At 40.1% G+C, this 14463-nt stretch overlaps 1 protein-coding gene across 1 annotated transcript; it reads left to right on the top strand.

Moving 5' to 3' along the window:
* The first annotated feature begins 1395 nt into the window (after positions 1–1395).
* LOC139463378 (uncharacterized) lies at positions 1396–13163 on the top strand. Its single transcript, XM_071244637.1, has 12 exons — positions 1396–1479; positions 2290–2455; positions 3610–3746; positions 4240–4420; positions 5233–5387; positions 5899–6031; positions 6539–6663; positions 7305–7491; positions 10246–10394; positions 11396–11513; positions 12507–12628; positions 13013–13163. Exons 2-12 carry the CDS (start codon positions 2304–2306, stop codon positions 13048–13050), a joined length of 1497 nt encoding a protein of 498 aa, XP_071100738.1. The 5' UTR covers positions 1396–1479; positions 2290–2303; the 3' UTR covers positions 13051–13163.
* The last annotated feature ends 1300 nt before the right edge of the window (positions 13164–14463 follow it).

Genomic DNA, 14463 nt, shown 5'->3' with positions numbered 1-14463 from the left:
TACTACTATGTGCAGGTTGGTTTGCGGTATCTTCCTCCTTTAGTTGTACTCACCCCAGGGGGACCCAGCACTCTACTGCGAAATCAGAACGAATTGTCGGGCTCTGTGACGTGGCTGATCGAGTTTCGCTTGCACCGATGACACGTGTCGCTGATCATGGTATCAATCACTGGTTTGCCTGGTTTACACGATTAAGCTGGAATATTGCTGACTTTCATTTGTACCTCGACAAGTTATGTACCAATGTAAGATGGGTACCCGATACATCGCAAAGAACAATGAAGAAAGAAGCGTGGATTATTCCACGTTAAATCATTGTTCTATCATGACGTCATCTGGAGATTCGAACAAGCGCTTGATGACGTCGTAAACTGTTGTCAAGAAAAAAGTGCTTTGAGAGTTGTTGTCCATAGATGTAGCTGGGTTACGTAGATAATCGCATTCAAATGCGGGAGAGATATAATAATCGGATACCGATAATCGACGTGAAAAATGTGAGAATAACCAGGAAATACCAAATGTAATCCCCTGTACATCAAATGGACTTGACCGACATTGCCCAGGTAGGATCGTATTCAGGGAGTCATCATTATTTAAATACGGGGAAACGTTTTTATAGCTTGTACATTGTCTTGACATTCTCAGAAATGCTGTAAAATTGTTGATATATCACGGTTTATTCTTCCTGAAGTGTTTTATTGTTCGATGCTCCCACTCGTCGTTTATTTCTTGAATAAATACATCTGTGTATGTTCTTCAAACATAAACAAATATCCCATACAGAGGAAAGTAAGAATTGATCAGTGAGTGAGTGAGTGACTTCAACGCCGCTTTGAACAGTATCCCAGTTATATCCGGCGTTTCAGCTTGATGTGGGAAAGAGCCTGAAGTGATGAAGGTCTGAGCCATTTACCACTTCATTGAAACCCACGAGCACGGGCATGGTGCTGACAAACCTAGGAACATAACAATCATAGGTTTCTGGAGCGCCAAATGGACACATCCCCGCACAACGAATTCTGGCATATTAGACGACTGGGCAACCCGTGCCCCCAAATCAGGATTAAACACACGGGAAGAGGTATGGCTTTGACCAACAATGGATCACAATCTGCGGAGGATTCGTAGCCACTGGCACCCAGCACAGAGAGTACTGACGCCTTGGACGATTGGTCCATAGTCTGAATGTCCATCGACAGTTCTTATGTGCGTTGAGGAAAGAGGGGTGGGGGTGGGGGGGTGGGGGTGAGGCAAACACTTCATTTTGTATGTGCTTGAAGCTACAGTCTGTTCGTGTGCTTTTGTATCAAACTTCTGTTTACATACCCGACAGTAACCTTGACGCGTGGGGCAAGGCTCTAGAGTGTGCGGTCAGCCTGAGGGGACGGTGTCCGAGTGTAGGGGGAGGAACCACAGACTCTGGCCAGAAACTTGATGAACTCAAGAAGATTCAACTGGAGACGTGTTTTCATCTCAAACGTAACTACTGAAACACTGGATTCAACCATCTTCCCGAGGCTAGGGAGTTGACTGACTGTAACTGTCCAGTTCCATGTGAAAAATGGACTTTTACAATCAGTTAACCTTTTGCCTCGGAAAAATAGATTCAACATTCACCACAACCTTAAAATTTGTATTGTTAGCCTCAACGAGATCGTGTACATATTTCGATTTATAATAAGTTATTGTACTTGTTATGTGAATATGGAATCATGTCAATAATGGTCTTTAAACGAGTACACTATTTAAGCATCGAACGCCAATGGTGGCCCAGTCGTCTAAGGCACCGCAATTCGTTGCGCAAAGTTGCGTTCCTTGGGCGCACAAGAAACTTATGACCGTGGGTTTGAATCACGGTTAGCCTTCATTATGCTTCTAGGTTTGTCAGCACCATGTCCATGCTCGTGGGTTTCAACAAGGTGGTAAACGTCTAAGACCTTCGTCACTTAAGGCTTTCCTCCCACAGTAAGCTGACACGCTGCTATACAACTCTGTCTGGAAATAACTACAGCTCCACGATGGAGCATTGCATCCATTATGCGTGTCAGGACCGACGATCGTTGGTTCGAATGCAAGATTCCCCAGGGATTAAGCCTCTGGGTTTTCAAAAGCATGTCAGTCCTCATGGGTTTCACAATGTGGTAAGACGTGTGGCCTCCCTCAACATCAAGCTGACATGTAGTGATATAACTGAAATACTGTTCCAAACGGACTTAAACCAAAGGTCACTCACTCACTTCCTCAATAGTAGAATGTTCTTATAGCCTCTAAACAGCCGCCATTTGACAGGCGCTGGCTCAGCGATGATCGTCCCGACAGAGGGGCAGGTGCACCAGCAGAGAGGCGGCACCCTGAGACTAGCATGTGCAGAGGTGGGGCGCGGGGATGGGGCTGATGCCCCTGACTTCCATTGGACGGACATTAACTACCACGTCATCAACAATACAAAGGGAAGGTAATGTTACATCGAAGAAAAGGGAGGTCGTCAGGACGTTATTAAGAATAATCTTGTTGATATCAGATGCTTTGCCATTCAAAATGTTAACCCTGCCCATGGGCATCCCTTGTGGAATAGAATAGAAGACAGTCATTTAGTGTACATCGTACGTGTTTGTACGTATATGTACATATATAAGATAAATCGCAAAGAACAATGAAGAACGAAGCGTGGTTTATTTCACGATAGACCATTGACGTCCTTTCTGGACATTCTCATATCTTGATGGCGTTGTAAGTTGGACGACGTTATTTGTAGAAGTGTCTCGTGAGTTGTTGCCCGCAGTTGTTACTGGACAACGCAGATAAATGCTATGGCCGAACTATCGCATCCACTGTGGGCGGGTTATGACAATCGGTACAGAAATTCAAGGTGAAAATTGCGAGAATGCACGGAAAAAGACACTCTTAAACCCCCTGTTAATAACATGGACTTGTCCGACATTTCCGAGGTCGAATAATATTCAGGGAGTCGTCATTTTTTAAATACGGGTAAATAGTTTTAAAGCTCGTACGTTATATTAACACCCTGAAAGAGGCTGTAGATGATATAAGTGGCGGCTACATGGATCGGGTGATCAGGCTCTGTGACTTCCCGTCCCAATCGTATTCTAATCACTTCAGAAATCATGAACTTGAGATAGTTATGTTTGTATCTCAATGTATTTGAACTCAGTCATAGAGTTATTTTCAAGAAATCAAATGCAGAATGTGCAGAAGTTTCCTGTTAACCAAATTGATAAATGTACATGAAATCATTATCGATGTCCTGCTTTAAGTTTCGTTCATATATTACGTACCTGACATGTTTATGCCTGTTTGGTCTGTTTCAGAGTGCATGCCTGACACGTTGTTTGATCTGTTTCAGAGTGCATGCCTGACACGTTGTTTGATCTGTTTCAGAGTGCATGCCTGACACGTTGTTTGATCTGTTTCAGAGTGCATGCCTGACACGTTGTTTGATCTGTTTCAGAGTGCATGCCTGACACGTTGTTTTATCTGTTTTAGAATGCATGCCTGACGTGTTGTTTTATCTGTTTCAGAGTGCATGCATGACACGTTGTTTGATCGGTTTCAGAGTGGATGCTTCATACGTTGTTTGATCTGTTTCAGAGTTCATGTGACTGATATGGGGTCATCGTCTATCCTTGTCTTCAGCGATATACAGGACAGTGATACTGGCTCCTATTTTTGTGGGGGTTTCTCCCATGATGCAGACGTATCAGATTCTGTCGCAGTGAACGTGTATGGTAAATGCGTGTGTCTCTTTACAGTGTGACATGATGACTGAGTTTGCGACGCTTTTAGCAATATTCCGACCATATCACTGCTTCGCACATGATACTCATACATGTCTTTGACGTGACGTGCGAACGCTTCAACCACGAGGCTACCCCACTGTCTGTTTTTACTAATATTTGTAATTCTAGTCTTTCATTACACTTCACATCATTTTATCTCTAAACTGAAAAGCGTATTGTGTTGTTAGGCATTACGGTGCTGGTATAACTTACAGATTAGAGGATAACTTTAATTGAAAAATAACGTCAACCTTTTTTCAAAACATTGGTATTTTACCAAATCTAATAAAACGAAACGAATGCAACATTTCTTAATCGCAGTTTGATATAACAGCATGAAGTTTTATTTAGTGAAGGTGTTACCGAGAATATCTATACTAGGTATATCACGTATATTTGCAGCTTGAATGACCCGTTAACTTCGATATATTGTTAATTTCAGACGCCTTTTATGTTCCCGACGTCGACTGTGGCATCATGGAGATTGTCCACGCTGCATTCCAACAGTGTGTTGGGTATTACAACATCACGGTGATGATGTTCCCTGTGCCACAGGGAGATGCGGACATAGTTATCAATGCAGCCAATGTCTTCTTTACTCAAGAAGTTCCAGAGATGTGCAGGTGAACCAATGGTCCATCGTTAATAGGGGTGCCGCAAACATTAACCGTATTAAATAATAGCTCAACTTCAAAATCCAGAGATTTGCACAGCCATACTGAGCCACATAAATATCACGATGTGTAAAGCAGGGATAATATCATTATAATATATGTTGAAGGAAGTGACAGGACATTAACCTTGCCTTTGCATTTTGTTTGTCCCGGTGTCACCGGTGGAACAGGATACTCCAACCTTTTGACGAACACCTGGCATATGCATCATCACTATTTGATAGTGATTCATAGATACATACTCATGATGTAGTCGGAATCGTACGATTGACGCTGCTTTCAGCAAAAAGGGTTTTGTCGATGATGATGATGATGATTATTATTATTATCATTTTTATTATTAAAATGTTTTTGCTGCTTCTATTTGTACTATCAGACGTATACATGTTAAAAACGACAGGGGTATCTATGTTCGTATATCTGTCAAAGTGGGATACAGCTTCATTGAAAAGGGGTCGAGTGCACTTTAATTATATTTTAAAACGCTGAATAAATTCAATTATTCATTCGCGAAACAATTTGTGTTTGTAGGCCAACATATTTTTGTGTACACACATGATGAGTCTACTTCAAAAAGTGGTGTGTGTTCTCTGGATGCGGGTGTGCGTCAAACAAAAGGGGAACACCGTACAATTGTAAAATATTGGAGAACTTTCCTTTTTTAATCACTGCAATAGTAAAACTAAATGTTCACGAGACAGGTGAGCATGCCGATACTTTACCGCTAACACCATTGCACACATCGGATTTATTGCGTTTAGAAAACGAAGGCAGTTCAGCCTGGCTGCACGGTGTATCACTGCGATATCGGCAGAGTGTCTCAACCGGAACAGGTCCAAAGGCTGGCTGGATTACTTCCATACCGGAAATGACGTAGTGGACGGAATGGCGGTTATTTGTGAGGCTTACATGTCGGGTGAGTTCATGTGACTTGTAAGCTTATGACATGCTATGTTTGTTATGGTAACGTGCAACCCTGCGAATACGGTGCCTGAATAATATTTGAACAAGTATGACTAAGGAAAAACTGAAACGATTTGGTATTTGACAAAAGTAACCCTTGGATACCCTATTCAGACACAGTATACTGACTCCGAGCCGATCAGTCCTTGTTTTATCCCCTTATATGTGAGCGCAAGGCACTACCATCCTGTCCTGAAGTACCATAAAATCTTTTCACTTGCATTTGACATTAAATGAATATTATGTATACGAGCACGAGGTGCTCACATAGACACTCATGGCTTGTCCACTGAACTTACATTACCTATAAGAAATCATTATTCGTTTTAACAATTGTTACATCTTGGAACTTGATCTCTCACTCTATTACGCAAATATACTAATGATGGCATGGATTTGATATTCAAGGGTGTGATTTCTAAAATACTGTATATAATCATAATGTTATAATTATGTCTGCCTAGGATCCTACAACGCCAGCTGCGTGAGCTCTGTGGAAGACAGTTTGGTTCGCTGTATTAACGAGGAATACGAGACGTGGCTATCGCAGCCAGTGGAAACTCATGGGGTTGGCAAAGCAAGTAATACAATGTGCAGGTAGTAGACAAGGAATATAAGAAAACAAAGAGAGTGAGTGAGTTTAGATTTAAAGTCACATCGGCAATATTTCAGCCATATCGTGACTATAATGAAACTAAGAGATATTTGCTTGGTGAGAAGGAAGATTACAGAGAAGGTTATTTTTGACATCGTAGTTACGTTGCCCCTCTCTCTCTCTCTCTCTCTCTCTCTCTCTCTCTCTCTCTCTCTCTCTAACCTGTTGTAAACATCCAGTGGTCGGTATAGATCTATACTGATAAGAACTCCATTTAATGACGTATCATATTGGGCTTAGATACCAAATACGTCCGGAAGAAAACCGTGACCACTTCAACAAATCCTTCTTATCGCTACGACTGTCGTATGTCAGTGTTCAAGTAGTGGTGTTACGATCGTCCAAGAGCTTATATCAACTAGTGTACCGGAGCACACATTCTTCAACGAAAGTGTCATTAAGTATATTACAGCCACATTTTATATTCACATCTACTGTGTTGTTCGAAGATTGTACAGCGCATCTTTGGACTGTGCGGAGAAAGTCCTACAAGTATGCAAGCCAAAGATGACCACCGTTGAGAGGTTCGCGGACGCCTACAAGAACATGAAGCCTAGCCAGTGTGCCACGGAGGGTTAGTGCGGCCAATTCAAACCTTAAGCATTAAGACATCAATATCTATCATGATTGGTGGTTGTAAGGATTAGCCTGTTTCGTCCTTGCCTTTGCCGGGCTACAACACATACCTTTTTAAAGTGAGTGGTGGATGTTACGGAAGGGCAGGACATGCTTACCCTTTTCGCGAACCTGGTGTCATCACTGATTTTCAGTGATCCATTCATATATTTGCAATACAGTAAACTACGTTTAGAACGAACACGCTTATAACGAACTGACGGATATAACGAACTTACTTTTTTGTCCCGATTATTTGCTGCAGTTATGCCGTATATATGCTTATAACGAACTGCGGTTATAACGAACTAAAACTGGTGGTCCCGTTGAGTTCGTTATAACCGTAGTCTACTGTACTATTTTGCTGTTTACGTCTAATGAAATATGTTTCGTCGGATAATCGAGACTGCTTATTCTGTGGAGTTAACTTTTCATATTTACTTTAAATTGTCATTGTGCACTCACATATTGGGAACAGCTATTAACATCTTCAATAGAGTAGAGTATAAAAACCATAACGTTGACTTGTGACAAGTACAGTTGTATTGAAGCGATCTGTATTGACGTAAACATCAGCCAATCATACCATTGTACATGTAGATGGAAAACCCGGTCCTGTGACAGATCCATGGGTATGTTCAGACATTGGTGAGCTACACGCCAAGTACAGACAGTGTCTGGTCCCGGGGATGTACAATGTAACATTGCCCAGCCTCATCACAGGTTCTGAGATGGCATATACTATACCAGCACTGGTGGTGCTGCAGACATCGGCGGACACTTGCAGGTATATACGCGGATGTCCCAGACAGCCTAGGCACATTTCACACATTGAAGTATATATGTTTCACATCCTAGATATCTTCTTTGATAGGCATTTAGAAGTTGGAGTACTGAGTAAGGATAAGAATTTATGGAGGAACAACTTCTTTATTACAATTAAGAGCGACGTTTCGGTGTAGTCGACGTTTCACTTGCTTCATAACGGTGTTAGAACCTACACCGAAACGTCGCTCTTAATTGTAATAAAGAAGTTGTTCATCCATAAATTCTTATCCTTACTCATCCTAGATATATTACACGCACAGATCATGATATCATATCATTATATATATATACGCCATATATTTTTCCCATCCTAGACACATTTCACGCACTGACCATGAGATATAAAGATTGCATATATATAGGTATATACGCGAAGTATGCTTCATATCTTAGAAACATTGCAATCACTGATCATGAGGTATATACATTGCACACACTGAAGTATATACGCGATATATGCTTCACATTCTACATACATTGCACGCACTGATCATGAGATATATAGATTGCACATATATACGCGAAGTATGCTTCATATCTTAGAAACATTGCAAGCACTGATCATGAGGTATATACATTGCACACACTGAAGTATATACGCGATATATGCTTCACATTCTACATACATTGCACGCACTGATCATGAGATATATAGATTGCACATATATACGCGAAGTATGCTTCATATCTTAGAAACATTGCAAGCACTGATCATGAGGTATATACATTGCACACACTGAAGTATATACGCGATATATGCTTCACATTCTACATACATTTCACAAACTGATCATGAGATATATAGATTGCACATATATACGCGAAGTATGCTTCATATCTTAGAAACATTGCAAGCACTGATCATGAGGTATATACATTGCACACACTGAAGTATATACGCGATATATGCTTCACATTCTACATACATTTCACAAACTGATCATGAGATATATGGAATGCACACACTGAAGTAATTACGCGATACCTTCACGCACAGATCATGATATATATTGCACATTTAGGTATATACCCGAGATATGCTTCACATCTTAGACAAATTGCACGTACAGATCATGATATATATAGATTGTACACCCTCACTGAAGTATATACGCGATATATGCTTCACATCTTAGATAGATTGTACGCATTGATCATGACATAGATAGATTGCACGCACTGATCTATGCGCTAAACAGCCTTGAGATCCTAAGCACGCACTGGGATATATATGCGATATTCCTTGACATTCTAGATACAAAGCAATCACTAAGGTATATCCGCGAAATATTCCATATACCCTATATACAAACCAAGCACAGATATATCCTACCTTGCTTAGATGCACAGTACACACTGTAGTATATAGGCAATATATCGTTGACATCATTGACACCATCCACATACTAAGGTATATACGCGATATGTCCTTGACATCCTAAATATATTGCACGGACTGAGTCATATACGTCATATCTCCTTGACATGCTGTGATAGGTACCTGATACTAAGCGCATTGTACACACTGAGATATATACCTCATCTGTCCTTGATATCCCAGATACACAGCAAGCACTGAGGCATATACGTCATATAGCCGTGATGTCCCAGATACAGTGCACACACTGAGGTATATACGTCATATAGCCATGATGGCCCAGATACATTGTACACACTGAGGTATATACGTCATATAGCCGTGATGTCCCAGATACATTGCACACACTGAGGTATATGCGCCATATAGCCGTGATGGCCCAGATACATTGCACACACTGAGGTATATGCGTCATATAGCCGTGATGGCCCAGATACATTGCACACACTGAGGTATATACATTATATAGCCGTGATGGTCCAGATACAATGCACGCACTGAGATATATACGTCATGTGTCCCTGATATTCCAGATACACAGCAAGCACTAAGGTATATACGTCATATAGCCGTGATGTCCCAGATACATTGCAAGCACTGAGGTTTATACGTCATATAGCCGTGATGTCCCAGATACATTGCACGCACTGATGTATATACGTCATATAGCCGTGATGTCTCAGATACACAGCAAGCACTGAGGTATATACGTCATATAGCCGTGATGTCCCAGATAAATTGCACACACTGAGATATATACGTCATATAGCCGTGATGGCCCAGATACATTGCACGCACTGAGGTATATATGCGAATCATATGAACTTGTCTGTACATGTACAGGGCAGTGTTTATACTGATGGTACATGAACTTACAATGTATAGTCCTAATGTGTAGTTCAACCACTTACATGATAGATCCCTGAAGGTCCAGGGTAGAATAGCTCTTCAGCAACCCATGCTTATCTTAACTATGCTTGTAAGGGGCGACTAACGGGATTGAGTGGTCAGGCTCGCTGACTTGGTTGATGTATGTCGTTGTATCCCAATTGCGCGGATCGATGCTCATGATGTCAATCACTGGAGTGTCTTGTCCAGACTCGATCACTGACAGACCGCCGTCATACAGCTGGAATATTGCTGAGTGCGGCGTCAATCAAACAAACAAACAAACCACACAAAGAGCTGTACTGTTTTGTTACGATTAAACTGAATGATACCAATGATGATATAGCCGAATTACTGAAATTTAAGATAACTTTCTCTTATTCGACACAATTGTACAAGTTTAGAAAACCAGAGTATCCTTCTAACGCAATGCACATTGCACTTCAGCAACAAAGCGTCCCTGTCTGCAGCTGTTCGGTGTGTGACAGCCATCAGCAGAAACTGTGTGTATCACACCTGGTTCAATCTGATCCCTGTCCTTCCACTACAGGCAGAGATCGACCTCGCAATCCAGTATAAATGCGTTTTCATAAGAGGTTGGTCAATAATAAGTAACTATGTCCTTAGGGAAAGCCTAAAACTGAAACCTTAGAAAGTTATACAGTTTGTATTTTGTTGCCAAGGCAATTTTTCAGTCTCCGCGGGGAAATCGACTTTGTTCTAAACATGCCTCTGTCCGGGTAGGATGAGATGGTAATGTAACCGTTGACCTTCTAGCTCCAGACAGTTATACTCCCCAGGGAGCTGAGAATGACATATCGAGTGCACACTAATCCATTGACCGAGGAAGCAATAATACAGCACTTCCAGCATATATCAATCTCAATATCTAAACACGTTTGATAGCATGCATTATCAGGCAAGTTTTATATATCCTCAACAATTTCTCAAGAGACGTTTCTATTGATCTTACAATCGGCCTTCTGTATAAGCAACCCATACCCTTCGCAAATAATTAAACAAATAACTGTATAGTTCAATATGAAATATCATACCCTGTTTTTATTTTATTTTTGACTGAAAGAGTGGTACTATGTTTTTTGCAGGCGTATGAAACAAATACTCCTGGATTTATTTTACCAGAAATCCACGTCAATCTCTGTGTTTACAGACCCCTGTGTTAACGTTGTCCTGTAACATCAATGTGACATTTCCCTTTCACAAATACCCTCTGTCCCCACAGCCTATAATGCGTCGTGTGTGGCTCCCAAAGCCCCAGATATGTTAACAGACCCCTGTGTTAACGTTGTCCTGTAACATCAATGTGACATTTCCCTTTCACAAATACCCTCTGTCCCCACAGCCTATAATGCGTCGCATGTGGCTCCCAAAGCCCCAGATATGTTTACAGACCCCTGTGTTGTCCTGTAACATCAATGTGACATTTCCCTTTCACAAATACCCTCTGTCCCCACAGCGTATAATGCGTCGTGTGTGGCTCCCAAAGCCCCAGATATGTTAACAGACCCCTGTGTTAACGTTGTCCTGTAACATCAATGTGACATTTCCCTTTCACAACTTCTCTCTATCCCCACAGCGTATAATGCGTCGTGTGTGGCTCCCAAAGCCCCAAATATGTTCGAGACTGCGTGGATGAAAATGGCACACGATTATAACCTTTCGTTTCAACAAAACATACAGGCCATGATGTGTAGGTGAGTTGACGAAAAAGGTGTCCGAGCGAATACAAGAACCTCCTAAGAACAGTGAATATCATATGCAAATGCTACAATGTATGACGATCTGTGACTCGCTTTCTGTGCATGCAACTTGCAGCTTGGACCCGTTCCACAAAGCTATTTTAGCGCTACGGCTATCATAAGGCCATGGTAAAGTATGGAAATGACGACAGGTGTGGTACTAAGATCGCTTTGTGGACCCTGGCAGTTGACAGGATCCATGGCTGTAGGTTCGAATCCTAGATCGCCCCGATTATGATCCTCTGTTTGTCCACCACCTAAACTGGTCGTAAGGGGCAAGTGAAGCTGTTGTTAAATTTGATCATGTCTATTTAATCATCACTCATTCCTACAACAGTTTGTAAAAAATAATCTGGCTGAGTAACTTTGTGTAAAAATATAATGGTTGAATGAAGGCTGGGGTAATACATGGATTTGCAACCATATGATCCCTACCGTCTTTGAAATGTAAATGTGGCGAAAAGCAAATTTATTGATTTTCAAGAGCAAATGTCTAAGATACCCATCAACAGCTATTTTTATTTGATTTTTGATTTTTTTTTAATCAAACTTTATTTTTTTTTTAAATATAACCATCCCGCAATATTCTTTGAGTGCTAAGCGCCAGTACAGTTGATAGTTTGGATATAATATCTCTAACTTAAAGTATTTTTAAATGAAAATCCAATATATGATAAAATGAACTGAGAGGTATTGTTTATTTTGCTGTCCAGTTCACATCACTGTTGTATGTTTCTGAGCTGACATTCTTTGATATAACTGAAACAGTTTCAAACAGGCGTAAAATCAAAAGCACTCTCTACAGCTTGACATGCAATTCGTGCATTAACTGATCTTTAATGAGATATATGAATTAGTAGTATCTCCCTTATCAAGATATTTCGCTCTACCAGGTGAGGTTTGTTTAAACACTCACGAAACTAAAGAATCGTTGACATTGTTAACCAGCTTTCGCAAGTATGTTGACGTAGTCGCTCAAACCATGATGTCTGACTGTGGTGACGAGGCTGTGAAGACGTTCCTTGCTGTCAACAACATTGTCGCTCCAGACAACGATCGCTGCCAAAGGTGTACGTAATCAATATTTACAAATAATATTGTCTGATACAAAGGGTTTGGCTCTGATACTCGCTTTCCAGGTGTCGCTACCAGGCTTGTAATCCGATGATGCTCCAATCTGTCTGACAGCATAAATGTATCTTTCACGGGCTTTCAGTCCAAATATAAATTCAAGAGGTGAAGTTGTATGGTGTAACGTCGCGTTCAAGATTATTGCACTTATTGATCGACGTGTGTGTATAACAGGAGCAACAACAAGTACAATCCTTGAAGGACTTTTGGGATCGGGCAGACGCGCTATCCACAAAACTAAATTACAGAACTCTGATCGCAAGATTTTTATCTTATTTCCGCACTAAATAATACAACTGAACAGTAGAATGTTTCTATTTCAGTTGGTCACGCAGTGTCTATCCCCTATATCGTTGGATGACACATCCCGAGGTCGGATGATATGTGACAATATCAATGTTCAATTAGTTGTTTATACATGTAATGCTGATAAAACATTTAATAAACCAAGTTAAACTTCAAAAATAATTTTTCATTTTAGGGTTTAATTATGTACCTTCGAAGCTTTTAAAGACGATATTTAGATCTTTTGGGATCATGAATTAGTTCATTAACAATTCCGGATCCGGTTCAGTGTTCGTTTTCATCTACCTTAACACTACATATAAATAATGTTGTAACGGTGACACCCAGTGGAGTAGTGTAATGTAAACACTAATAACTGGCCTACATTTGAAATATATTAAATGTAGTGTATATTACATGTGCATCATGAAGAATTCCGTCCTTGAAACAATTGCATTGGATTAGCTACTTATTTTACAATAATACCCATTGTTATTTTTAAAAATTCTGTTATAATAGAAGTCCATTATCCCCTTTTAACAATCAATTTAATTCTTTACTTACTTTTATGTTGTATAGCATATCAGTATATCAATATACTGTTGAAAAAACAACACTGATCCCTCAAACAGACAAGTTGTGTAGGGTATATAGTAATAAATAAACACGTGTTAAAAGGTTCAAATGGAGAATACACATACTTATTTTTCACTCACATCTGACGTTACTTGCATGATACAGAATCGTTCCCAAGTTACATACACGTAACATTTTTACTTTCTGTAAGTAACATTAGTTCTTGGACAAGTTTGAATGAAAAAGGTTTGTTTCCAACAATATGAGTTTCATATATTTCTTTCTAATTTCAAATATAATGGACATTTCAGTATGAAATGAAACTCATCTTCAACAAAAAAACAAATAATATAAGGGTGGATCTTCATAGATAGTTGATAAATGCTCTACATTATGCATATAAAAATGGATCTCTATCAGTATCCCCGAAAAACAAGTATTGATAACTTGCAATCCAAAGGAAAAGAAACAACAATTAGTTTGAAAGAAATGGCACCCTATTTCTATGGAATACTGTAAGGAACATTCTCGCGATCTCGCATTCTCGTGTTTTGGGCATATTTACCTAGTTTCCGAAGGTCGAGATCGCGAGAATGCGAGATCGCGAGAATGTCCCTTACAGTATTCCATATATTTCCCTTCTGAACACCTCTTAGAAGTTAGCTGCAGCATCGGTTGCAAACAGAAAAAAACATGTTTTGCATGTTACTCATGAGGATCAATCAGGTTTTGTAGCTGGTAGATATGTAGGGGAGGCTAGAATTATCTTTGATTTACCATGCCAGGTTCTTTTTATTAATTGATTTTGAAAAAGCATTTGATTTTTTTAAAAGATAATTTATGCATAATATATTTACTTTTTAATTTTTTTTAACAAGAATTCAAGAATGGGTAAAAAAATCGTTTTTCAAAA

Source organism: Haliotis cracherodii, unplaced genomic scaffold (genome assembly GCF_022045235.1).
Source record: "Haliotis cracherodii isolate W230 unplaced genomic scaffold, xgHalCrac1.p SCAF_16, whole genome shotgun sequence".
Lineage (NCBI taxonomy): Eukaryota > Metazoa > Mollusca > Gastropoda > Lepetellida > Haliotidae > Haliotis > Haliotis cracherodii.
This window is presented reverse-complemented; position numbering and strand designations above follow the sequence as displayed.